The following is a 25,824-nucleotide window of genomic DNA, read 5'->3' as shown; positions in this document are numbered from 1 at the left end:
CTCCAACCCCCCTGCTCCAGCAGGGCACCCCCAGCTGTGCCCAGCAGCACAGTGCCCAGGGGGGGTTGGAAGCTCTCCACACCAGGAGACTCCACAACCTCTCTGGGCAGCCTGCTCCAGGCCTCCAGCAGCCTCACCCCAAACAACTTTCTCCTCCTGCTCAGCTCCAACCTCCTGCCCTCCACTCTCTGCCCCTTGCCCCTTGGCACCACTCAGCAGATGCCAGCCCCAGCCTCTTGCCCCCCACAGCCCCTTCAGCTCTTGCTCAGCACTCAGCAGCTCCCCTCTGGGGCTGCTCTTCTGCAGCCTCTCAGCCTTTGCTCCTCACACAGCTGCTCCAGGCCCCTCAGCAGCTTCCCAGCCTCCCCTGCACTCTCTCCAGGAGCTCCCAGGCCCTCTGCAACTGGGGGGAGCCCAGCACTGGCCCCAGCACTCCACAGGGGTCCTCAGCAGGGCACAGCACAGCACAGCAGAGGGGCAGCAGAACCTCCCTTGCCCTGCTGCCCACACTCTGCTGACTGCCCCCAGCACACCCTTGGGGGCTCCTTGCCCATGGGGGCTCCTTGCTGGCCTCCAGCCTTCCCAGCCCCTTCTCCAGAGTCTTCCACTTTGAAACTGATTCCTTCCCAAACTCAGCTGTGCCACCCCAAGCCCTGCTGGATCTTTCTCAGGGCCCAGGGTGGGTTTCACACCCAACAACCAAGGGCTGGGTTCCAACCCTTCCAGCCCCCATCCCTGCTGACCCTCCCCATGTGTCCCAAGCAATTAAGGGCAGCAGAGATAAGCAGAGGCAGAGGAATTCCCAGATCCTTCTAGTCTCCACTGGCCTCTCCTCAGGAGCCCCCAGCCCCTCTCCGGGAGCCCCCAGCCCCTCTCCAGGAGCCCCCAGCCCCTCTCCAGGAGCCCTCTGCCTGAGGGATCTCCATGAGCAGAATCATTCCCTGCTCTGCTCAGCTCCATTCCCTTTCCACCAGACCTTTGTTGTTGGTTTTGTTTTTCACATGATGAATTTCACCACTCCCTGCCTGGGGGGGTCCAGCCCTGCCTCAGGGGGGGTCCAGCCCTGCCTCAGGGGGTGTCCAGCCCTGCCTCAGGGGGGGTCCAGCCCTGCCTCAGGGGGGGTCCAGCCCTGCCTCAGGGGGGGTCCAGCCTCGCCTCGGGGGGGGTCCAGCCTCGCCTCAGGGGGGATCCAGCCCTGCCTCAGCGGGGGTCCAGCCCTGCCTCAGGGGAAGTCCATCCTCACTTCAGGGGGGTCCATCCTCACTTCAAGGGGGGTCCATTCTCACTTCAGGGGGGGTCCATTCTCACTTCAGGGGGGTCCATCCTCACTTCAGGGGGGGTCCATCCTCACTTCAGGGGGGGTCCAGCCCTGCCTCAGGGGGGGTCCAGCCCTGCCTCAGGGAGGGTCCAGCCTCACCTCAGGGGGGGTTCAGCCCTGCCTCAGGGGGGGTCCAGCCTCGCCTCAGGGGGGTCCAGCCCTGCCTCAGGGGGGGGTCCAGCCTCGCCTCAGGGGGGGGTCCAGCCCTGCCTCAGGGAGGGTCCAGCCTCACCTCAGGGGGGGTCCAGCCCTGCCTCAGGGAGGGTCCAGCCCTGCCTCAGGGGGGGTCCAGCCCTGCCTCAGGGGGGGTCCAGCCTCACCTCAGGGGGTGTCCAGCCCTGCCTCAGGGGGGGTCCAGCCCTGCCTCAGGGGGGGTCCAGCCCTGCCTCAGGGAGGGTCCAGCCCTGCCTCAGGGGGGGGCCAGCCCTGCCTCAGGGGGGTCCAGCCTCGCCTCAGGGGGGTCCAGCCCTGCCTCAGGGGGGTCCAGCCCTGCCTCAGGGGGGGTCCAGCCTCGCCTCAGGGGGGGTCCAGCCCTGCCTCAGGGGGGGTCCAGCCCTGCCTCAGGGGGGGTCCAGCCTCGCCTCAGGGGGGGTCCAGCCTCGCCTCAGGGAGGGTCCAGCCCTGCCTCAGCGGGGGTCCAGCCCTGCCTCAGGGGAAGTCCATCCTCACTTCAGGGGGGGTCCAGCCCTGCCTCAGGGGGGGTCCAGCCCTGCCTCAGGGGGGGTCCATCCTCACTTCAGGGGGGTCCATCCTCACTTCAGGGGGGGTCCATCCTCACTACAGGGGGGGTCCATCCTCACTTCAGGGGGGTCCATCCTCACTTCAGGGGGGTCCATCCTCACTTCAGGGGGGGTCCATTCTCACTTCAGGGGGGTCCATTCTCACTTCAGGGGGGTCCATCCTCACTTCAGGGGGGGTCCATCCTCACTTCAGGGGGGGTCCATTCTCACTTCAGGGGGGTCCATCCTCACTTCAGGGGGGGTCCATCCTCACTTCAGGGGGGGTCCAGCCCTGCCTCAGGGGGGGTCCAGCCCTGCCTCAGGGAGGGTCCAGCCCTGCCTCAGGATGGGTCCAGCCTCACCTCAGGGAGGGTTGACCCTTGCCTGAGGGGGGGTCCAGCCTCGCCTCAGGGGGGGTCCAGGCTGTCAGCTCCTCCTCTTCTTGCAGGGTTTATGAGTGCAACAAGAGGTGCAAGTGCAACATCAACATGTGCACCAACCGCCTGGTGCAGCATGGCCTCCAGGTCCGGCTGCAGCTCTTCAAGACCCAGAACAAGGGCTGGGGAATTCGCTGCCTGGATGACATTGCCAAGGGCTCCTTCGTCTGCATCTATGCAGGTAGGGCCTGCCCCTGCCCCCTGGAGCAAGGGGAGTTGATGCTGGGGAAAGGCCTTTCCAGATCATGGAGTGGTCTGGGTTGGAAGGGACCCCAAGGCTCAGCCAGTCCCAACCCCCCTGCCATGGGCAGGGACACCTCACACCACAGCAGGTTGCTCACAGCCACCTCCAGCCTGGCTGCAAAAACCTCCAGGGGTGAGGCTTCCACCACCTCCCTGGGCAACCTCTGCCAGGCTCTCACCACCCTCATGGGGAAGAATTTCTTCCTAACACCCAATCTGAGTCTCCCCACTTCCAGCTTTGCTCCATCCCCCCAGTCCTATCCCTCCCTGACACCCTCAGCAGTCCCTCCCAGCTTTCCTGGAGCCCCCTTCAGATGCTGCAAGGCCACAAGAAGGTCTCCTGGGAGCCTTCTCCTCTCCACCCTGCACAACCCCAACTCTCTCAGGCTGCCCTCACAGGAGAGGTGCTTCAGCCCTCTGCTCATCCAGGCCAGCCATGAACCCAGCACTGCCCCAGGGCACCACAAACCCCTGGCCCTCAGCACCACAGCTCCAGGGCTTTGGAACCCCTCCAGGGATGGGGACTCCACCACTGCCTCCCTGGGCAGCCTGGGCCAGGCCTGGACAAACCTCAAGGGGAAGAAATTGTTCCTCATGGCCAACCTAAAACTGCCCTGGGGCAACTTGAGGTCATTTCCTCTTGTCCTGTCCCTTGTTCCCTGGGAGCAGAGCCCAACCCCCCCTGGCTGCAGCCTCCTCTCAGGAGCTGCAGAGAGCAATGAGGTCTCCCTCAGCCTCCTCTTCTGCAGCCTCCCCACCCCCAGCTCCCTCAGCTGCTCCTCCCCAGCCTCTTCTCCAGACCCTTCCCCACCTCTCTTGCCCTTCTCTGGCCCTGCTCCAGCCCTCAATGGCTTTCTGGCAGTGAGGGCCCCAAAACTGAAGCCCTCAAGCCAGTGTGAACCTCCCCTGGGGCAACTTGAGGCTGTTTCCTCTTATCCCTATCTCTTGTTCCTTGGAGAAGAGGCCAGCCCCCATCTCACACCCAGGCAGCCAAACCCCTCCTGTCCTGATCTCACCATCACCCCTGGCAACTCCAGAGCCTCCCTCTTGGCTTTGGAACAGGTGCTGAGAAGGAAAAAAAACCCAGAAGAAAGCCTCTGCTTGAGCCCCCTCCTCACCTGTGGGCAGACCTAACCCTGCTTTGTTTTGGGTGAGGAGCAAGGAGGAAGGCAAAGGGTTGGAAGGATCTGGTTGAGTCCAGCTCAGGGCAGGCTTGGAGCTTTGTTTGTCACAAAACCCAGCAGAGGGCAGGGTGAAGCCCTTGCTCTGCTTGGGGGAGGAGGCAGGAGGGTGAGAACTTAGCTGATGAACTTCCAGCCCTTTGGTTTCCTGCTCACTGTGCCCTCCTCTGAACTGAGATGCTGCAGCACCAGCACCAGCACCAGGAGCAGCCCAGTGCCCTTTCTGCACTCTGAGGGGGAATCCACACCCAGCCCCTTCCTGTTTACAGCCACCCAGGCACAAAGTACCCAAAAGCAGAACTCCCAGCACGTGGTTGTGGTAACTCTGAGCTGAGACTGACCACAGGCAGCAGCCCCCTGCTGCTGCTGCTGCTCTGCTTTCTTCTCCCTCGTGCTGCCTCTGTGCTGCCCTCCTGGCCTGCAGCCCCTCAGGGGAGCAGAGGTCACTCTGGCCTGGGGAGCAGAGACTCACAGACTGGGTTGGGTTGGAAGGGAGCTCCAAGCTCAGCCAGCTCCAAGCCCCTGCCATGCCCAGGGACACCTCCCCCCAGCCCAGGCTGCTCAAGGCCTCATCCAGCCTGGTCCTGAGCACCTCCAGGGAGGGAGCAGCCACAGCCTCCCTGGGCAACCTGTGCCAGGCTCTCCCCAGCCTCACTCTCAACAATTTCTTCCTCCTCTCCACTCTCAATCTCCTCTCTCCCAGCTCCAAGCCATCATCCCTCTGTCCTGCACTCCCAGCCCTTGTCCCAAGTCCCTCCCCAGCTCTCCTGGAGCCCTTCAGGCACTGCAAGGCTGCTCTGAGGTCTCCCTGGAGCCTTCTCTTCTCCAGCCTGAACAGCCCCAACCCTCCCAGCCTGGCCCCACAGGGGAGGTTCTCCATCCTCTGCTCCTCTTGGTGACCTCCTCTGGCCCTCTCCAGCAGCTCCAGGCCCTCCTTGTGCTGGGGGCCCCAGGGGTGGCTGCAGTGCTGCAGGTGAGGGCTGAGCAGGGCAGAGGGAGCAGAATCCCCTCCCTGCTCTGCCTGCTCTGGCTGCAGCCCAGCTCAGGGCTGGCTCTGGGCTGCTGCTTCCTGGTGCTGCCTCCTGGGGAGTTTGTCACCAACCACCACCTCCAAACCCTTCTCCTCCAGGCTGCTCCCAGTCCACTCCTCAGCCAGCCTGGCTCTGTGCTTGGCTGCTGTCTCCCAGTGCAGCACATCCTGCAGCCCTGCTCACAGTCACCCAATGGCAGGGCTTGGAAGGGACCTCTGGAGCCCACCCAGCCTGGATCTATGCTTGGCATTGCCCCATCCCAGGTGCAGGACCTTGCCCTTGGCCCTGTTGAACTTCAGGAGGTTGGCTTGGGCCAACCTCTGCTGCCTGATCATTCCCCAGGCTTCAGCAGCAGTTAGCTCTGGAAGCAGGTGGTGCTCCCAAGGGAGCCCTTGGCGGGGGGGAGGACCCCCAGTAAACCTCTGGGGCTGGAATCACTCACACCTCCTCCTCTGCTCCCCAGGGAAGATCCTCACAGATGACTTTGCTGACAAAGAGGGCTTGGAGATGGGGGATGAGTACTTTGCCAACCTGGACCACATCGAGAGCGTGGAGAACTTCAAGGAGGGCTACGAGAGCGACGCCAAATCCTCCTCGGACAGCAGCGGGGTGGACCTGAAGGACGACGAGGAGGAGAACACAGGCACTGAGGAGCAGGAGGAGTCCAATGAGGACAGCTCTGATGACAACTTCTGCAAGGATGAGGACTTCAGCACCAGCTCGGTGTGGAGGAGCTACGCCACGCGGCGCCAGACGCGGGGCCAGAAGGAGAACGGCCTCTCGGAGACGGCCTCCAAGGACTCCGGCCTCACCCGGCAGGTCAGCCACGAGGAGGCACCAGCAGCTGCCCCCTGCAAGCTGCCAGTCTCTGAGGAGACCTCCAAGAACAAAGTGGCCTCCTGGTTGAGCTCCAACAGCATGGCTGAAGGCTTCCAGGACCAGGACAGTGCCTCCTCCTTCAAGCTGAGCGAAGGCGGCGAGGCCAAAGCCACCAAAACGGAGCCGCTGGGAGAGAGGGAGAAAAGCTCTGCCCCTGCCCTGCCTGAGCATGGGGGGGAGCTGAAGGTGTCGAGGAAAGAGGTAAGGGGAGGGCTGGGGGAGTGGGGAAGGGGCATTGTTCCCCCCCTCTGCCTTCAGCTGGGGACAGCAGGGAGGTGTGGCCTGGCCACGCTCTGCTCCTCCGAGGGGACTCGGAGCTGGGTGTGGAGGGTTGGGAGAGCTTTGGTCATCAGAAGTTCTTCAGCAGCAGGGTGGGGAGAGCCTGGCACAGGCTGCCCAGGGAGCTGTCCCCTCCCTGGAGGTGTTCCAGGCCAGGCTGGATGAGGCCTTGAGCAGCCTGGGCTGGTGGGAGGTATCCCTGGGCATGGCAGGGGGTTGGAGCTGGATGAGCTTTAAGGTCTCTTCCAACTCAAAGCAATCCAGGAATCCATGAATGTCTTGGCAAGGGGACAGGGGAGGCCACCAAGAGGAGCAGAGGATGGAGAACCTCCCCTGTGGGGCCAGGCTGGGAGGGTTGGGGCTGTTCAGGCTGGAGAGGAGAAGGCTCCAGGGAGACCTCAGAGCAGCCTTCCAAAGCCTGAAGGAGCTCCAGGAGAGCTGGGGAGGGACTTGGGACAAGGGCTGGGAGTGCCAGGATGAGGGATGATGGCTTTGAGCTGGGAGAGAGGAGATTGAGAGTGGAGAGGAAAAAGAAATTGTTGAGAGTGAGGCTGGGGAGAGCCTGGCACAGGTTGCCCAGGGAGGCTGTGGCTGCTCCCTCCCTGGAGGTGCTCAGGACCAGGCTGGATGAGGCCTTGAGCAGGCTGGGCTGGGGGAGGTGTCCCTGGGCATGGCAGGGGCTTGGAGCTGGCTGAGCTTTGAGCTCCCTCCCAACCCAACCCAGTCTCTGATTTTAACCTCTTGTGCTTCTCCCCGTGGCAGGAACCTGAGGATACAGTCAAAATTCCTGGGTAAGGCTCCTGAAACTGTCCTTTTCCCACTGGTGTGGTTTTTTTTTTGTTTGTTTGTTTGTTTGTTTGTTTGGGTTTTTTTTGTCTTTTCCAAAACCGTCTGGGAATGAATCTCTGCAGCTCCAGAGCTGCCCCTGCCCTGCCCTCCAGCCCCTCAACCACTTGGCCATGCCCCCCTGGGCTTGCCCCCTGTGTCTCTACCTTGCCCTGGGGCCACCCCACGAGGAGGGAGGTGCTGCTGTGACCTGCTGCTGTCCTTCCCCCCCAGGCTGAGCGAGCTGGGCAGGATGTATGGCTACAACCCCTGCCCCCCCAAGCTGGAAGGGGTGCAGCGGCCTCTGAGCAAGACAGCCCTGCTGCAGAGCCGGCGCCACAGCCTGCCCCTGCCCCCTGGCACCCAGGTACAGCCCTGCCCCTGGCACCCAGGGCCTGCCCCCTGGCACCCAGGTACAGCCCTGCCCCTGCCCCCCAGCACCCAGGTACAGCCCTGCCCCTGCCCCCCAGCCCCTGCCCCTGCCCCCCTGCACCCAGGTACAGCCCTGCCCCTGCCCCCCAGCCCCTGCCCCTGCCCCCCTGCACCCAGGTACAGCCCTGCCCCTGCCTTCCAGGGCCTGCCCCTGCCCCCCAGCAGTCCCACACCATCCTTCCAGGGTCCTCCCCCGAGCATCCCCCAAGTGTCCCCCACAGCTTCCCCCAGGATCCCACCCCAGTGTCCTCCCCCCCAGCATCCCCCCAACATCCCCCTAGCATGCCCCCCAGCATTCCCCTAGCATCCCCTCCAGCATCCCCCCAGAATCCCTCCCAGCATCCCCCAAGGGTCCCCCCCAGGCAGGGAGCTCGCAGTGGATGATCTCTGAGGTCCCTTCCAGCCCAGGCCATGCTGTGGGGTTGTGGCTGTGATGTCCTCCTGCCTGAGCCACTTCCAAAGGGCCTCTGAGAGCTCAGAGATCCTCTGCTAGAAGACAGCAAAGCCCTCCAGGGAGGGTAGGGGGAGGACACAAAAGGGGGAGCCCTGCAGAGCCCTGCAGAGCCCAGGAGCTGTTCTTGGCTCTCTGCAGGACATTCTGACCCTGTCCAGCAGCACAGACAGCGAGGGGGAGAACGGGCAGGGGGCAGCAGGGCAGCCCCAGGGCACCACCAACGACAGCGACGACATCCAGACCATCTCCTCTGGCTCTGAGGAGGAGGAGGGGGATGAGAAGAAGCCTTCAGCTGGGTCAGGTGAGGAAGGAGGTAAGAAGAAGCCTTCAGCTGGGTGAGGTGAGGAAGGGGATGAGAAGAAGCTTTCAGCTGGGTCAGGTGAGGAAGGAGATGAGAAGAAGCCTTCAGCTGGGTGAGGTGAGGAAGAGGATGAGAAGAAGCTTTCAGCTGAGTCAGGTGAGGAAGCAGATGAGAAGAAGCCTTCAGCTGGGTGAGGTGAGGAAGCAGATGAGAAGAAGCCTTCAGCTGGGTGAGGTGAGGAAGCAGATGAGAAGAAGCCTTCAGCTGGGTGAGGTGAGGAAGAGGATGAGAAGAAGCTTTCAGCTGAGTCAGGTGAGGAAGCAGATGAGAAGAAGCCTTCAGCTGGGTGAGGTGAGGAAGAGGATGAGAAGAAGCTTTCAGCTGGGTCAGGTGAGGAAGGAGATGAGAAGAAGCCTTCATCTGGGTGAGGTGAGGAAGGAGGTAAGAAGAAGCCTTCATCTGGGTGAGGTGAGGAAGGGGATGAGAAGAAGCCTTCAGCTGGTTCAGGTGAGGAAGAGGATGAGAAGAAGCCTTCAGCTGGGTCAGGTGAGGAAGAGGATGAGAAGAAGCTTTCAGCTGGGTGAGGTGAGGAAGAGGATGAGAAGAAGCTTTCAGCTGGGTGAGGTGAGGAAGAGGATGAGAAGAAGCTTTCAGCTGGGTGAGGTGAGGAAGAGGATGAGAAGAAGCTTTCAGCTGGGTGAGGTGAGGAAGAGGATGAGAAGAAGCCTTCAGCTGGGTGAGGTGAGGAAGAGGATGAGAAGAAGTCTTCATCTAGGTGAGGTGAGGAAGGGGATGAGAAGAACCTTTTGGCTGGGTCAGGTGAGAACAGGGGTGAGAAGAAGCTTTCAGATGGTCAGGTGAGGAAGAGAATGCAAAGCCTTCATCTGGGTCAGGTGAGGACAGCAGTGGGAGGGGAAGAAGGGACAAATGGACAGCAAGGAATCTGGGCCAGAAGCCACCAGGAGGGGCTGCATGATGTGTCCTGTGGCTGCTCCCTCCCTGGAGGTGTTCCAGGCCAGGCTGGATGAGGCCTGGAGCAGCCTGGGCTAGGGGGAGGTGTCCCTGGGCATGGCAGGGGGTTGGAGCTGGCTGAGCTTGGAGCTCCCTCCCAGCCCAAACCATTTGAGGATTCTATGAAAGTGACTTGAGGGTTCCCCTGGTGGGGCTCCAGGCTCTGACTTGAGGGTTCCCCTGGTAGGTCTCTGTGCTCTGATTTGAGGGTCCCCCTGGTGGGACTCTCTGCTCTGATTTGAGGGTCCCCCTGGTGGGTCTCCAGGCTCTGATTTGAGGGTCCCCCTGGTAGGTCTCTCTGCTCTGATTTGAGGGTCCCCCTGGTGGGACTCTCTGCTCTGATTTGAGGGTTCCCCTGGTGGGACTCTGTGCTCTCATTTGAGGGTTCCCCTGGTGGGACTCTGTGCTCTGATTTGAGGGTTCCCCTGGTGGGTCTCTGTGCTCTGATTTGAGGGTCCCCCTGGTGGGTCTCCAGGCTCTGATTTGAGGGTCCCCCTGGTGGGTCTCCAGCCTCTCTGGGGTGATCCCCCGAGGCCACCCTTCCCCAGGCTGCTCTTTAGCCTCCCCGAGGGCTTTGTTCCGCCTCGGGGCGGGGGCGAGGGCGAGGGCGGGAGGCAGAGGGCAAAGGGGGGTGGGAGATCACCTCCCGGCGGGGGGCGTGGGCAAGGAGGGATTGCTCCTCTGTGCCGGCAGGTGGCATGAAGAGGCAGGTGGCAGTGAAGTCCACTCGCGGCTTCGCCCTGAAGTCCACCCACGGCATCGCCATCAAGCCCAGCGGGCTGGCGGGGGGCGAGAGGGCCGAGGCGGTGCGCAGGACCACGCGGCAGTTCTACGACGGGGAGGAGTCCTGCTACATCATCGATGCCAAGCTGGAGGGCAACCTGGGCAGATACCTCAACGTGAGTCCGCCCCAGGGACCCCCTCCCGGCGCCACCAGAAGGGAGCCAGGGCGGAAGGGAAGGATGTGGAAAGCCCTCGGGAGGAGAGCGCTGGGAGGGAGGAGCCGGAGGGGAGCGCTGGGAGGAGGGAGGGTGGAAGGTGTCTGCTGAGGGAGTTGGGGGTGGGGGAAAAGGAGGAATTTGAGCTGGATGTGTCCTAAGAGGTCTTTCCAGCAGGGGGTTTCCAGTTGGGGCTGTTGAGCCTGGAGAGGAGGTCACCAAGAGGAGCAGAGGATGGAGAACCTCCCCTGTGGGGACAGGCTGGGAGGGTTGGGGCTGTTGAGGCTGGAGAAGAGAAGGCTCCAGGGAGAGCTCAGAGCAAACTTCCAGGAGCTGAAGAGGCTCCAGGAGAGCTGGGGAGGGACTTGGGACAAGGGCTGGGAGTGCCAGGCCAAGGGACAATGGCTTTGAGCTGGGAGAGGGGAGGTTGAGAATGGAGAGGAGGAAAAAACTGTTGAGAGTGAGGCTGGGGAGAGCCTGGCACAGGTTGCCCAGGGAGGCTGTGGCTGTCCCCTCCCTGGAGGTGTTCAGGACCAGGCTGGATGAGGCCTTGAGCAAGCTGGGCTGGGGGGAGGTGTCCCTGGGCATGGCAGGGGCTTGGAGCTGGCTGAGCTTTGAGCTCCCTCCCAACCCAACCCAGTCTGGGACTCTATGCTTTGGGGTGGCTCTGCCTGGTGCTCCCCAGGACTCGATTCAGCACCAGGCTTGGGTGAGTTAGGTCCTGCCTGCACTCCATGACCTTCAAGTTCTTTTCCAACCCGAAGGATTCTGTTGAGTCCAGGACTGGATAAACACAGAAAGGAAAAAAAAAAAAACAACACAAAAATAGGGAGAGGAGCTGGGAGAGAGGAGCAGGGAGGGGAAGGGAGAGAGGAGCAGGGAGGGGAAGGGAGAGGAGCTGGGAGGGGAAGGGAGAGGAGCAGGGAGGGAGGGGCAGGGAGAGAGGAGCAGGGAGGGAGGGGCAGGGAGAGAGGAGCAGGCAGGGAGGCTCCTGGGGACGAGCCCAGGGCCATGCAGGGTGGCTCAGTCCTTCCAGCCGCTCACCTCCGCAGGCTGTGGTGGATCTTATGACTCACCCCTGGCGGCGCAGGCAGGGGAGGAGGGAGCCGGGAAGGAGTCCTGCTCCGGCAGGCTCCTGCTGGACGAATCGGGAAAAGCTTCCTCTTGATCCGGGCTGCGTTTGGCGCCGGCAGGGTCCAGCCCTGCTGCTGCCGGAGCTCAGGCGCTCAGCCCTGCAGCCCCCTGCCCTGCTGCCCCCCGCACCCTGCAGCCCCCCTGCCCTGCTGCCCCCCGAGCCCTGCTTCCCCCCTGCCCTGCTGCCCCCTGCCCTGCTTCCCCCCTGCCCTGCTGCCCCCCGAGCCCTGCTCCCCCCTGCCCTGCTGCCCCCCCCGCCCTGCAGCCCCCCTGCCCTGCTGCCCCCCGAGCCCTGCAGCCCCCCTGCCCTGCTGCCCCCCGAGCCCTGCTTCCCCCCTGCCCTGCTGCCCCCTGCCCTGCTTCCCCCCTGCCCTGCTGCCCCCCGAGCCCTGCTCCCCCCTGCCCTGCTGCCCCCCTGCCCTGCACCCCGAGCCCTGCCCCCCCCCGAGCCCTGCTGCCCCCCGAGCCCTGCTGCCCCCCTGCCCTGCTGCCCCCCCGAGCTGCCCCTTCCTCCTCACCCCCTCTTCCTCCTCACCCCCTCTTCCTCCTCACCCCCTCTTCCTCCTCTCCCCCTCTACCTCCTCTCCCCCTCTACCTCCTCTCCCCCTCTTCCTCCTCTCCCCCTCTTCCTCCTCTCCCCCTCTTCCTCCTCTCCCCCTCTTCCTCCTCTCCCCCTCTTCCTCCTCTCCCCCTCTTCCTCCTCTCCCCCTCTTCCTCCTCTCCCCCTCTTCCTCCTCTCCCCCTCTTCCTCCTCTCCCCCTCTTCCTCCTCTCCCCCTCTTCCTCCTCTCCCCCTCTTCCTCCTCTCCCCCTCTTCCTCCTCTCCCCCTCTTCCTCCTCTCCCCCTCTTCCTCCTCACCCCCTCTTCCTCCTCACCCCCCCCTTCCTCCTCACCCCCCCCTTCCTCCTCACCCCCCCCTTCCTCCTCACCCCCCCTTCCTCCTCTCCCTCTCTTCCTCCTCTCCCTCTCTTCCTCCTCTCCCCCTCTTCCTCCTCTCCCCCTCTTCCTCCTCTCCCCCTCTTCCTCCTCACCCCCTCTTCCTCCTCTCCCCCTCTTCCTCCTCTCCCCCTCTTCCTCCTCTCCCTCTCTTCCTCCTCTCCCTCTCTTCCTCCTCTCCCTCTCTTCCTCCTCTCCCTCTCTTCCTCCTCTCCCCCTCTTCCTCCTCACCCCCTCTTCCTCCTCACCCCCTCTTCCTCCTCTCCCTCTCTTCCTCCTCTCCCTCTCTTCCTCCTCTCCCTCTCTTCCTCCTCTCCCTCTCTTCCTCCTCACCCCCTCTTCCTCCTCACCCCCTCTTCCTCCTCACCCCCTCTTCCTCCTCTCCCCCTCTTCCTCCTCTCCCCCTCTTCCTCCTCACCCCCTCTTCCTCCTCTCCCTCTCTTCCTCCTCTCCCTCTCTTCCTCCTCTCCCCCTCTTCCTCCTCTCCCCCTCTTCCTCCTCACCCCCTCTTCCTCCTCACCCCCCTCTTCCTCCTCTCCCCTCTCTTCCCCCTCTCCCTCTCTTCCTCCTCTCCCTCTCTTCCTCCTCTCCCTCTCTTCCTCCTCACCCCCTCTTCCTCCTCTCCCCCTCTTCCTCCTCTCCCCCTCTTCCTCCTCTCCCCCTCTTCCTCCTCACCCCCTCTTCCTCCTCTCCCTCTCTTCCTCCTCTCCCCCTCTTCCCTCCTCTCCTCCCCCTCTTCCTCCTCTCCCCCTCTTCCTCCTCTCCCCCTCTTCCTCCTCTCCCCCTCTTCCCCCTCTCCCCCTCTTCCTCCTCACCCCCTCTTCCCCCCTCTCCCCCTCTTTCCCCACTCCCCTCACCTCTCCCCCTCTCTGCTGTCTCCACAGCACAGCTGCAGCCCCAACCTCTTTGTGCAGAATGTCTTTGTGGACACTCATGACCTGCGCTTCCCCTGGGTCGCTTTCTTCGCCAGCAAGTGAGTGGAGACAGCCCCAGGCTGGGCTGGGTGGGAAGGGACCTCAAAGCCTCTCCAGCTCCAAGCCCCTGCCACGGGCAGGGACCCCTCCCCCCAGCCCAGGCTGCTCGGGGCCTCATCCAGCCTGGCCTTGAACCCCTCCAGGGAGAGGGGGCCCTGTGTGGTCACCAGGCTCCTGCAGCCCCAGGGCTGTCCTGCTCCTCCTAGCCTGGTTTCCCATCAGCCTGAGCATGGAGCAGCTTGGCTGAGGACCTTTCCCTTCTCTGCTGGAGGTTCTGGTGCCATTTCCAGCAGTTTTAGGACTTCCCAAAGTTGGTTGAGTCCCAGCCCTCACTGAGGCTGTGCTGACTCCCTGCCATGTGCCCATGGGGAGGGGTTCAGGGGAGACCTTTGGCCCCTTGCTCGCCATGGAGCTGCCCCAGCTGCTTCCCCCAGGCCCCAGGGCAAGCTGGGCTGGGCTGGGCTGGGCTGGGCTGCCCCAGCCAGTGAGGTCAGATGGCAGCAGAGCTTCCCCACCTCGTGTCTGCCCCAGAGAATCACAGCGTGGTGGGAAGGGACCTCTGAGGATCATCCAGACCAGAGCAGGGTCACCCAGGGCAGGGCACACAGGGACACATCCAGATGGGGCTTGGAAGTCCCCAGAGCAGGAGACTCCACAACCTCTCTGGGCAGCCTGCTCCAGGCCTCCAGCAGCCTCCCACTGAAGGATTTTCTCCACATGTTGAAGTGGAACCTCCTGGGTTGCACTTTGTGTCCCTTGCCTCTTGGCCTGTCCCAGGACACCACTGGGCAGAGCCTGGCTCCTGCTTCTTGCCCCCCACCCCTCAGGTACCTGCAAGCATTGCTCAGCTCCCCTCTGGGGCTGCTCTTCATGCTCCCAGCCCTCAGCCTTTCCCCATCAGATGTTCCAAAGCCTTCAGCCTCCTCACAGCCTCTGCTGGACTCTCTCCAGCACTTCCCTCTCCCTCCTGAACTGGGGAGCCCACAGCTGGCCCCAGCCCTCCAGCTGTGACCTCCCCAGGGCAGCGTAGAGGGGGAAGGGAACCTCTCCTGCCCTGCTGGCTGCTGGCATGGCCTCTCCTGCCATGCCTTTGGCTTTGTCTCTCTGCCCAGGAGGATCCGTGCTGGCACTGAGCTCACCTGGGACTACAACTACGAGGTTGGCAGCGTGGAGGGCAAGGAACTGCTGTGCTGCTGTGGGGCCATCGAGTGCCGAGGGCGCCTGCTGTGAGCCCTGCCCTGCCCCCACCGCGACCCTCTCGGTGCTGCCTGGGCCTGGGGGAGGGCCAAGGCCCTGCCCAGGAGGTGGTTGTGTGGCTGTGGCTCCTCCTGCTCACTGGCACAGGGAGCAGGACCAGGACCTGCTGCTCCTGGGGGTGCCCCCAGGGGCAGGGTGGAAGGGTGGTGCCCAAACCCGGGGCTGTGAACTTTGGAACCCCCAGGCTGTGGCAGAAGCTGGGAGAGGACAATGCCACCCTGGGAGGGGGCAGTGCCCCCCTCAGCACCCCTGGCCAGGCCCTCAGCCCAGCCCTTGCCTGTTCCCATTCTATTCCAGCTCCTTCCCCAGTTCCTGACACACAGCCCAGGGTGCTGCAGTCCCCCCAGCTCCAGGGAAGTCCTCAGGGGCTGGGATTTAGCCCTTGGGGCCTGGGGGTTGGGCTGGGAGGGAGCAGGGACGGAGGGGAGGGCCCCAGCTGGGGTCCCTCTGGCTGGGCTGGCAGTGGTGCTGTGAATGGAGTGGGGAGCAGCAGCCCAGAGCTGTGCCAGGCTCTGAAGAGCCTCTCCTTGGTTCCAAAGCAATAAAGTTTGGTTTTTTAACAAAAAACAAATCTCACCCTTGAGTGTAGCTGCAGCAAAGCCCTGAGGAGTGGATTCCAGCACCCCCTCCATCCTCCTTCCCGTGGGGACTGCAGGGGCACAGCCCCAGAGCAGGATGGGGCAGGGGCCCAGGGAGGGCACCCAGCACCCCCTAGAGCCTTCCTCCTGGCAAAGCAAACTCAACCAATCCACTCTGGGCCTGGCAGGGAGGAGCTGCTTGAGCTTCTCTTGCTGGGTTTGCTGCTGGTTGTCTTCTCCTGCCCTCCTGGGATGGATCCAGAGTCACAATCCAGAGTTTGGCTTCCAAGCTGCAGCTGAGGCAGCCTTGAACTGGAGCAGACCAAACCTGCAGGGCTGGGCACCTGCAGCTGGCAGCAGGGAAGGGCAAGGAAGGGCAGCCAGGGAGGGTGGAGCTGCTGCTGGCCAGGCAGGGCTGGCTGCTGGACAGGGGACTGGAGGACATGGACCCAACCCACACAGCCCTGAGCCAAGGGACGTGGAAGCAACCCAAGAGACCTGACCCCAGGGACATGAAACCAACCCAAGAGACCTGACCCCAGGGACATGAAACCAACCCAAGAGACCTGACCCCAGGGACACGAAATCAGCTCAGGGGACATGGAAGCAACCCAAGAGACCTGACCCCAGGGACATGAAACCAACCCAAGAGATGTGGAACCGACCCAACAGCCCTGATCTGAGACCTAATGGACATGAACCAACCCAATGGACATGGAACCAACCAACACAGCTCCAACCCAACAGGCACAAACCCAACCCAATGGACATGGAACCAACCAACACAGCTCCAACCCAACAGGCACAAACCCAACCCAATGGACATGGGACCAACCCAATGGACATGGAACCAACCCAATGGACATGAACCAACCCAATGGACATGAACCAACCCAATGGACATGGAACCAACCCAATGGACATGGAACCAACCCAATGGACATGGAACCAACCCAATGGACATGAACCAACCCAATGGACGTGAACCAACCCAATGGACGTGAACCAACCCAATGGACGTGAACCAACCCTATGGACATGGAACCAACCCTATGGCCATGGAACCAACCCAATGGACATGGAACCAACCAACACAGCTCCAACCCAACAGGCACAAACCCAACCCAATGGACATGGAACCAACCCAATGGACGTGAACCAACCCTATGGCCATGGAACCAACCAACACAGCTCCAACCCAACAGGCACAAACCCAACCCAATGGACATGGGACCAACCCAATGGCCATGGAACCAACTCAACCCCAAAAAAGACTCAATAAGACCCCAAAGCATTCCATAGAGCCCAAAAATGGTTCAATCAACCCCAAAAAGGGTTCAATCAACCCCAAAAAGATTCAATCAACCCCAAGTCACCAAACCCCCAAAATGGTTCAATGAATCCCAAAAATGGTTGAATAAAGCCCAAAACTGCTCCAGACTCCACAAAATATTCACCAAAGCCCAAAAAGGCCCCAAAAAAGGCTCAATAAACCCCCAAAACATTCAACAACCCCCCCTCAGAAGTTGCAATAAACCCCAAAAAGGTTTAACAAACCCCCCGAAATGGTTCAATAACCCCCACAAAGAGGCTCAATAAACCCTAAAAAGCTTCAGAACCATCCAATGAACCCCAAAAATGATTCAATAAACCTTGAAGAGAGCCTTAAAAAAGGCAAATTGAAACCCCCCAGGCCTTAAATCTCCCCTCAGCCACCAGCTGCAGTGCACACACACAACCCCCCCCCCGATTCTGGGGGTGGCTGGAGGAGCTTCCAGCCTCACCCCCCCCAAGCCCTCAGGCACTCAGGCACAAGGGAAGCCTTTAAGCCTTTTTTGGGTTGTTTGTGGCTTTTTTTTCCATGCTAAATAACTTTTTTGTGTGATTCAAAAGAACCTTTCTAGGCCCTGGGCAAGCTCAGGTTGCAGCCTCTTGGGGGCTACCTCAATAGCAGCTTTGTCAGCCCCAGGAGGGTGGTGGAGGTGGAGGAGCTCCTCAGGAAAGCTGGGGGAAAAAAAAAAAAAAATCCAAGCTCCAGGCTGTGGAAAGCTTTAGGTGGAGGTGAAAGGAACCAAAATAACCAAAAAAAAGTACCAAAAATCTTCCGAAATAACCAAAAATCCTCCAGTCTGGGCACTGTGCAAAGCTTTTGGTGGAGAGGAAAAGAAGGAAAAAGAAGCAAAAGAACCAAAAATCCTCCAGTCTGGGCACTATGCAAAGCTTTTGGTGGAGGTGAAAAGAACAAAAAAAATAGCAAAAGTAACCAAAAGCCTCCAAAATAACCAAAATCCTTCAATCTGGGCTCTGTGGAAAGCTTTTAGTAGAGAGGAAAATAAGGGAAAAGAAGCAAATTCCTCCAATCTGGGCACTGTGGGAAGCTTTTGGTGGAGAGGAAAAGGACCAAAAAAAGAACAAAAAGGACCAAAAAGAACAAAAAGGACCAAAAAGAACAAAAAGGACCAAAAAGAACAAAAAGGACCAAAAAGAACAAAAAGGACTAAAAAGAACAAAAAGGAGTAAAAAGAACAAAAAGGACCAAAAAGAACAAACAGGACCAAAAAGAACAAACAGGACCAAAAAGAACAAAAAGGACCAAAAAGAACAAAAAGGACCAAAAAGAACAAACAGGACCAAAAAGAACAAAAAGGACCAAAAAGAACAAAAAGGACCAAAAAGAACAAAAAGGACCAAAAAGAACAAAAAGGACCAAAAAGAACCAAAATCCTTCAATCTGGCCTTTGTGGAAAGCTTTTAGTGGAGAGGAAAAGAAGCAAAAAGAACCAAAATAACCAAAAATCCTCCAATCTGGGCTCTCTGGAAAGCTTCTGGTGGAGAGAAAAGGGAGCAAAAAAAGAACCAAAATAACCAAAAATCCTCCAATCTGGGCACTATGGAAAGCCTTTGGTGGAGAGGAAAAGGACCAAAAAGAAGCAAAAAATGGCCAAAAGAACCAAACTCCTCCAATCTGACCTCTTTCAAGCCTAAACAAAGGTGACCCAAAGCACTCAACCCCCTCCCCAAAATAAAGCCCTCCCCAGGGGTGTGGTTGTGAAGCTACCACCAGAAGGTGTCCCCAGATTTGATTCTTTTTTTTTTTTTTTTCTTTCTTTCTCTTTCTTTTTGGTGTTTTCTATTGAACTTTATTAGTTTTCTTTTTTTTTTTTTTGTTTTTTTTTTCTTCATTTTTAATATATTTAACCTTTTCTCTTTTTTTTTTTTTTTTTCCCCTTAAAAAAAAAAAAAAAGAAACTCCAACGACAACAACAAAAAACCCAAACAGCAACAAAACAGATTTTGGTCTGAAGTTGGTTAATGGTCCTTTACCCTCCCCCACCCTCCCTCGACCCTCCCCTACCTCCTCCTTTTGTTTTTTTTTTTTTTTTCTTTTCCGTGTGCTGGGAAGTTCTCTCCACATCCCAAGGTTGGATGTGGGAGGGCAGAGCCAAGTTTGGCTCTTCTCTGTCTTCTAAATAAATAGAAACAAAAACCAAATCTCCCTCCCCTCCCTCTCACCCCCACAAAAAAAAAAAAAAAAAACCAACAAACCCCCAAACCAACCCCAAAATCAGTTGGAAATTTGTCCTGTGACAGCTGGGGAGAGGCCACAGAGAGAGAGAGAGACTCAAAAGCCACTGACAGAAGGGAAGTGAAGAGGTTAAACTCCTCTGGGAGGCACCAAGTAGTGACCAGACCCCAAAACCTCCTCCTCCCCCAGCCCAGATTCCTCTTCTCCTCCTCCCTCCCAGCTCTCCCAGGGCAGCTCTGCCACTCTCCTCCTTCCCTTGGTGCCAGGGGGGGCAGGGAAGGGCTTTGGCCAGGGCTCTGCCACTCTCCTCCTTCCCTTGGTGCCAGGGGGGCAGGGAAGGGCTTTGGCCAGGGCTCTGCCACTCTCCTCCTTCCCTTGGTGCCAGGGGGGCAGGGAAGGGCTTTGGCCAGGGCTCTGCCACTCTCCTCCTTCCCTTGGTGCCAGGGGGGCAGGGAAGGGCTTTGGCCAGGGCTCTGCCACTCTCCTCCTTCCCTTGGTGCCAGGGGGGAGCAGGGAAGGGCTTTGGCCAGGGCTCTGCCACTCTCCTCCTTCCCTTGGTGCCAGGGGGGAGCAGGGAAGGGCTATGGCCAGGGCTCTGCCACTCTCCTCCTTCCCTTGGTGCCAGGGGGGGCAGGGAAGGGCTTTGGCCAGGGCTCTGCCACTCTCCTCCTTCCCTTGGTGCCAGGGGGGGCAGGGAAGGGCTTTGGCCAGGGCTCTGCCACTCTCCTCCTTCTCTTGGTGCCAGGGGGGGGCAGGGAAGGGCATTGCTTTTCTCCCACTGTTTGAAGAGGCAGCTCAGGATGGGATCCCAGATAACTGGGAACAGGGAAGGGAATAACCAGGGCTGGAGGCTGGGGAGGGGGCTGGAGCCCTAGGAGGGGGCTGGAGCCCTGGGAGGGGACTGGAGCCCTGGGAGTGGGGCCAGAGCTGAGCCCTCCAGCCATGGCAGACCTGAGGGGGGCTGTAAGGAAGGGCAGGAGCCACCCCAAAGGGACACTGGCAGGAGCCACTCCAGCAGGAGCCACCCCAGCAGGAGCCATCCCAAAGGGACACTGGCAGGAGCCACCCCAGCAGGAGCCACCCCAAAGGGACACTGGCAGGAGCCACCCTCCCCTGCCCATCCCAGGCCCCAGTGGCTTAAGGCAGCAGGTGAGAGGGCACCGAGGGTGAGGCTGAGGCACAGCAGTGCCCGGAGCAGGGCACGGAGGGGGCTGGGGTGGGGGTGGGGCCGAGATGGACTCTCTGGGGTCCCCATTTGCTCTGCTGCAGCACCGGGGAGGGGGCAGAGGATGGCAGGGGGCAGGGAGCTGGGCAGGGCAGGGCAGGGGGGTGGCACTGGCAGGGCCAGGCCGTGGCAGGCCCTGGCACTCAGTCGGTTTTGCGGTGGTTGTTGTTGAGCACAGGGTGGGGGTGGCCGTTGGACAGAGGCCCATTCTTGGCTGCCTCCTCCTCCTCCTCGGAGCTGTCAGTCTCCTCACGGTCACTCCTCTCATCCTCCACCACCTGTGGGGGCAGAGGGGAAAGGCTGGAGCTCAGATGGCAGGGCACAAGGCCCTCCCCTGCCTCAGTTTCCCCTCCCCTGCCTCAGTTTCCCCTCCCCTGCCTCAGTTTCCCCTCCCCTGCCTCAGCTTCCCCTCCCCTGCCTCAGCTTCCCCTCCCCTTGCCTCAGCTTCCCCTCCCTTGCCTCAGTTTCCTCTCCCCTGCCTCAGTTTCCTCTCCCCTGCCTCAGTTTCCCCTCCCCTGCCTCAGTTTCCTCTCCCCTGCCTCAGTTTCCCCTCCCCTGCCTCAGTTTCCTCTCCCCTGCCTCAGTTTCCCCTCCCCTGCACCCCCACAGGGGGCTCCTCCCCTGCACCCCTCAGAAGCCAGGCCTGGGGGAGGTCTCTCTCCCTTCCCCCTTGCTGCTGGGGGCAGCTCCCAGCCCCCTCCCCCAGGCCCCCTGCCCAGCCCCTGGCAGCCCCCAGGGCCTCCTGACCTTTCCAGTTATGAACTTGTGAGCCATGCGGATGATGAGGTAGGCCCAGAAGATGTGCAGGGACTGCAGCACCACCATCATGGAGTTGAAGAAGTAGTACCCAAAGAAGGCAGGGTAGAGCTCCAGGGGGTACACCAGGGTGCAGTGCATGATCCTGGCATGGCCACCACTCCCTCAGCAGGGGCAGGGCCAGCAGCAGCCCAGCCCGTGCCAGCCAGCCCAGCCAGTGCCACCCAGCCCAGCCCGTGCCAGCCAGCCCAGCCCGTGCCAGCCAGCCCAGCCAGTGCCACCCAGCCCAGCCAGTGCCAGCCAGCCCAGCCAGTGCCACCCAGCCCAGCCAGTGCCACCCAGCCCAGCCTGTGCCACCCAGCCCAGCCCGTGCCACCCAGCCCAGCCAGTGCCACCCAGCCCAGCCAGTGCCAGCCAGCCCAGCCAGTGCCACCCAGCCCAGCCAGTGCCACCCAGCCCAGCCCGTGCCAGCCAGCCCAGCCTGTGCCACCCAGCCTAGCCTGTGCCAGCCAGCCCAGCCAGTGCCACCCAGCCCAGCCCGTGCCACCCAGCCCGTGCCATCCTAACCCATCCCCATCCATTCCTTCCCATCCCATCCTCCCCCATCCCATCCATCCATCCCAAACCATCCTACCCCATCCTATACCATCCCATGCCATTCATCTCATGCCATGCCATCTATTCCATCCCGTCCCATGCACTCCCATCCCATTCATTCCATTCCATGGCATCCATCCCATTCCATGGCATCCATCCCATCCCATGCATTCCCATCCATTCCATCCCATGGCATCCATCCCATCCCATCCCATGCAATCCCATCCCCATGCAATCCCATTCCCTCCTCTCTTCTCCTATCCCATCCCAGAGGGCCCTCCTCAGCCCATGCCTCACTTTCCCCTGCAGCAGCCCTCTGCCATCCCACCCCACCCCATCCCTTCCCACCCCATTCCCACCCCATCCATTCCCACCCTATTCCCACCCTATCCCACCCCATCCCATCCCTTCCCATCCCACCCCATCCCTTCCCACCCCATTCCCACCCTATCCCACCCTACCCCACCCCATTCCCACCCCATCCATTCCCACCCTATTCCCACCCTATCCCACCCCATCCCATTCCCACCCTATTCCCACCCTATCCCACCCCATCCCATTCCCACCCCACCCCATTCCCACCCCACCACATCCCACTCCTTCCCACCCCATTCCCACCCCAGCCCATTCCCACCCCATCCCATCCCTTCCCACCCCATTCCCACCCCACTGCATCCCACCCCATTCCCACCCCATTCCCACCCCAGCCCATCCATTCCCACCCCATTCCCACCCCACCGCATCCCACCCCATTCCCACCCCATTCCCACCCCATTCCATCCCGTGCCTGCGCCTCCCCTCACCAGAAGGGGAGGATCAGCAGCCGCGTGACGATGAAGACGGCGGCGAAGACGATGAAGATGTTGTTGCAGGTGTGCCTCCAGCCAGCGTAGTTGAACATCTTGGCAGACTGCAGGGAGGCAGCAGGGGGTGAGGGGGGGGGGAGGGGTGGGGCGCAGGGGATGTGGCCCTGGGGGGTGGGGGGAGGGCCTGGAGGGGATCCTACCTCCAGCAGGTAGTCGGAGGAGTCGTGCAGGGCCATGATCAGGGTCCCTGCCCGCACGTAGTTGGCGAACCAGGAGAAGCTGATGAGGATGATGGTGGCCACGTGGTGGATGATCTGCTCCTTGAAGTCCTGCGGCCAGCAAAGAGGCCGTGGGTGGGGGGAGGGTTAGAGCAAAGCCAGCTGCAGCCCCCCAGCTCCCTGCCAGCCTCCAAAATCCACCCTCCTGCAGCCCCAGATCCTGCTCCCTAATGCCCACCCTGAGGGTGAAGGATGGGAGCTTGGAGAACCTCCCCTGTGGGGACAGGCTGGGAGGGTTGGGGCTGCTCAGCCTGGGGAAGAGAAGGCTCCAGGGAGACCTCAGAACAGCCTGCCAGGAGCTGAAGGGGCTCCAGGAGAGCTGGGGAGGGACTTGGGACAAGGGCTGGGGGTGCCAGGCTGAGGGATGATGGCTTTGAGCTGGGAGGGAGGAGATTGAGAGTGGAGAGGAGGAAGAAATTGTTGAGAGTGAGGCTGGGCAGAGCCTGGCACAGGTTGCCCAGGGAGGCTGTGGCTGTCCCCTCCCTGGAGGTGTTCCAGGCCAGGCTGGATGAGGCCTTGAGCAAGCTGGGCTGGGGGGAGGTGTCCCTGGGCAGGGCAGGGGTTGGAGCTGGCTGAGCTTGGAGCTCCCTCCCAACCCTTTCCACCACCAGGAGCCTCCCAGCTGCCTCAGGAGCCTGCCCTCACCTCACCTTGCGCTTGACGTCGGAGGCGATGCTGAAGAGCAGGGACCAGTAGAAGGAGAGCTCAATCATGTAGTACCAGTACTGGGAGGGCAGCACACTCTGCAAGCAGGGCACAGCTTGGCAGGGGTCCTCCAGGTACCCCTTCCATGGGCACCAACCAGACCCCCACTGGTGCCCCAAGCACCCTTCTGCACCCCTGGATGGGCAAAGCCCTTGGGCACGTCGCAGACGAGGGTCCCAGAGTCACTTTGCCAGCCTGGAGAGACCCTCCCACACCCCACCCCCCCATGCCCTCTGGTTGCCTTCTGGTGGCTCTGGGGTGGCAGCTGGGATGAGGCTGGGCACTCACCTGGATGGGGTACCCCTTCCACACCTCCCGCAGGTCGTAGAACCAAGGCTTCTGTGGGGGGTGGGGAGGAGGAGGAGGAGGAGGAGACAGAGAGGTGTTAGAGGGGACTTGGGGGGTCAGGCCGAGGGGCCTGGGTGTGCCAGGGGGAGGGGACCACACTTACATCCACTATGACAGCCATGCCAGCAATGAAAGCAAGAAGGTAAAAGGTGAATCTCCAACTGGAAAAAGGAAGCAGATGGTCCTCAGGTGGGCACCAGGGCGAGGGAAGGGAGCAGGCCGGACCCCACCAGCCCCCCACCATCCACCCTCCACCAGCCCAGCAGGTGGCCCCCAAAGCACCCCCAGAGCAGGGAGAGGTGGCCCACAGGGTGCTGGTGACAGCTGGCAGGGCTCTCACCTGGCCTCCCTGAACTTCTTCAGCAGGCTGGGCCGGTCCTGGTTGCGGCGGCGGCGGAACCAGCGCTCGACCTGCCGCACGCTGCAGCCGCTCTGCTTGGACAGCAGCTCAACCTCGGCCTGGGGGGGCAGCAGGGAGGTCACCACCGTGCCACCAGGTGCCAGCTGGGCCCCCTTCCTTCAGGGCCTTTTGGCATCCAGCCTCACCTGCTTGGGGTGCTTGGTGGTGGCAGCATAGAACTTCTCCAGCACGGGGTTGGGAGAGGCTCTTAACCTGATCTTCTCCTTGACGTTCAGCAGCCCGGCCAGGGGGGTGGCCACGTACCTGGGCAGGGAGAAAGGGGACATCAGACAGCTCCATCCGGGGGTCATCCACCCCATGCTGCCCCCTCAAAGCCACCCAGGGACCCATGGCCTGCCTTTGTGACCCCATTCCATGGGTGGCTTTTTGTAGGCTCCCAGTCTGGGTTGGGTTGGAAGGGAGCTCAAAGCTCAGCCAGCTCCAAGCCCCTGCCATGCCCAGGGACACCTCCTGCCAGCCCAGCCTGCTCAAGGCCTCATCCAGCCTGGCACTGAGTACCTCCAGGGAGGGGGTAGGCACAGCCTCCCTGGGCAACCTGTGCCAGGCTCTCCCCACCCTCCCTCTACAGAATTTCTTCCTCACTTGCAGTCGTTACCCAGGGAGGGGAATCCCCCTCCAGGGTCTTGCTGGCACCCCAGGGTGGCAGGGAGTGTCCCTCCAGGGAAGCAGCAGGGCTGTACCCAGCCCGGGCAAGGCTGCCTCCCCCTTCTGCTGCCCTCCCAACAAAGCTCAGCCTGTTCCCAGCCCTGGCTCTCCATTGTTTGCCCAACAAATCTCTGCTCAGCCGCGGGGGCCAGCGGCCGCCCCTGCCCGATAAGGGCAGCAGAGGATGCACAATGCCAGGCCTGTGCTGGGCACCCCCCGGGGGCAGCCACCCCTGGCCCTACATATGGGCTGGGGGGAGGCAGGCAGGACCCCCCCAAACCTGGGGTGCTGAGGACAGGGTGACACATCCAGAGGGGTGACATCCCCAGGGAGAGTTGGGGGTCAGGGTGTTCCCCCCCCGGGGAAGGGACTCACGTCTCAAAGAGGTGCCGGACGATGAGGAAGAGGAAGGCCAAGGGGATGGTGATGTAGAGGTCGGAGGCTTTGGCATAGACTCTGCCATCCCTGTCCTCCAGGTCGGCCCAGGTGAGGTTTGCCGGCAGCCAGAGCCGTTCCCACCAGAAGTAGCTGTGCAGGGTCTGAAACATGCTGGGAGGAGGGAAGGACGAGAGAGGGAGAGGTGAGGAACGGGTCAGGGGGGGAGGGTCTGGCTCCCAGCTCCCTCCAGCCGCTGCGGTCACAACGCCCTGGCTGGAGCCGGCACCCCCAGCCTGGCCTCCCGGTGAGCTCCCGGCGGGGAGGGTCCCGGTGCAGTCCCCCTGGTGCCACACGGAGCGGCCGGCGCTGGGCTCCAGCACGCAGGGACTTTGCTCCCTGTGGCCCAGAGGGCAGCGGCTGATGATTAACCGAGGCCGCCGGGACGGATCCTTGGCACCGGCCGCGGGGAGGAACCGGCGGCCCGGCCCCCCGGGACTTCCCCGTCCCCGCTTGAGAAAGGGATAGGCAAAAAAACACCAGGACCAGGGCAGGCTGAAGAGGAAGGGGGAAGCCCCTCCGTGTGGGTCCTCTCCCTGCATCCCAGGGTTGATCCCGGGGCACGAAGCCCAACACCGGGGTGCGAAACGGAGGCGCGGAGCCCTCTGCCACCCCCGGGCCGGGCAGCCGGACCCGAGCGGCGCAGGATTAGGGATTTGGCGGCGGCACAATGAGAACCTTTGTGCCTTCAAAAGGCTCCCGACGGTGACCACGGCGAGTCACCGGCACCGCCGCGGCCTGGGGAAGCCGCCCCGGCCCTGGGGGTCAGCGCATCCCCGGCTCGTCCCTCCCCTCCACCTCCCGGCGGCGGACACGAACCGGGAGCTGGGAGCCAAAACCGAGCTCCGTGGGGCTGGAATAGGGACCAAGGGGGTCCCCTGCGAGGTAAATCGCTGGGGCTGAGAATAGGGACGAGCCGGGTTGGCTCCGGGCAGGGAAAGAGGAACCGCCGGGGCCGGTTTCGCAAGGCGAGGCAAGGAGCGCGCCCCGATTCCCGGTGCCACGGGCAGGTAACGGGAAGGGAGGGCAGGGCAGGCAGCCACAGCGTGGGAGGGCTCGGGGTGAGGCCCCGGTCAGGGCTGGCGATGTCTTTCCCCACGGGGAAATGGGGACTGGAGGACCCGGGCGCTGTCCCGCGGACGGAGGGGCGCTGGA

General features: G+C 61.8%; 2 protein-coding genes across 2 annotated transcripts in view; one reads left to right on the top strand and one right to left on the bottom strand.

Moving 5' to 3' along the window:
- The window catches only part of SETDB1 (SET domain bifurcated histone lysine methyltransferase 1), a 42,551-nt gene extending 28,229 nt beyond the window's left edge, over positions 1-14,322 (top strand). Inside the window, 8 exon segments of the mRNA XM_054397018.1 lie at positions 2,486-2,655; positions 5,393-5,916; positions 6,850-6,878; positions 7,147-7,279; positions 7,937-8,099; positions 9,804-10,009; positions 13,003-13,091; positions 14,205-14,322. Coding sequence (XP_054252993.1) covers positions 2,486-2,655; positions 5,393-5,916; positions 6,850-6,878; positions 7,147-7,279; positions 7,937-8,099; positions 9,804-10,009; positions 13,003-13,091; positions 14,205-14,322 — 1,432 coding nt within the window.
- A 5,499-nt stretch (positions 14,323-19,821) lies between these two features.
- Positions 19,822-24,796, bottom strand: CERS2 (ceramide synthase 2). Its single transcript, XM_054396918.1, has 10 exons — positions 24,610-24,796; positions 23,715-23,832; positions 23,509-23,627; positions 23,272-23,329; positions 23,109-23,159; positions 22,766-22,858; positions 22,038-22,166; positions 21,835-21,941; positions 20,426-20,579; positions 19,822-19,956 (listed from the first exon to the last, which is right to left on the bottom strand). The coding sequence occupies exons 1-10, from the start codon at positions 24,780-24,782 to the stop codon at positions 19,822-19,824; spliced, it is 1,137 nt and encodes a 378-aa protein (XP_054252893.1). The 5' UTR covers positions 24,783-24,796.
- Positions 24,797-25,824: the final 1,028 nt, after the last annotated feature.

This window comes from Indicator indicator, chromosome 40 (assembly GCF_027791375.1).
Source record: "Indicator indicator isolate 239-I01 chromosome 40, UM_Iind_1.1, whole genome shotgun sequence".
Classification (NCBI taxonomy): Eukaryota; Metazoa; Chordata; class Aves; order Piciformes; family Indicatoridae; genus Indicator; species Indicator indicator.
This window is presented reverse-complemented; position numbering and strand designations above follow the sequence as displayed.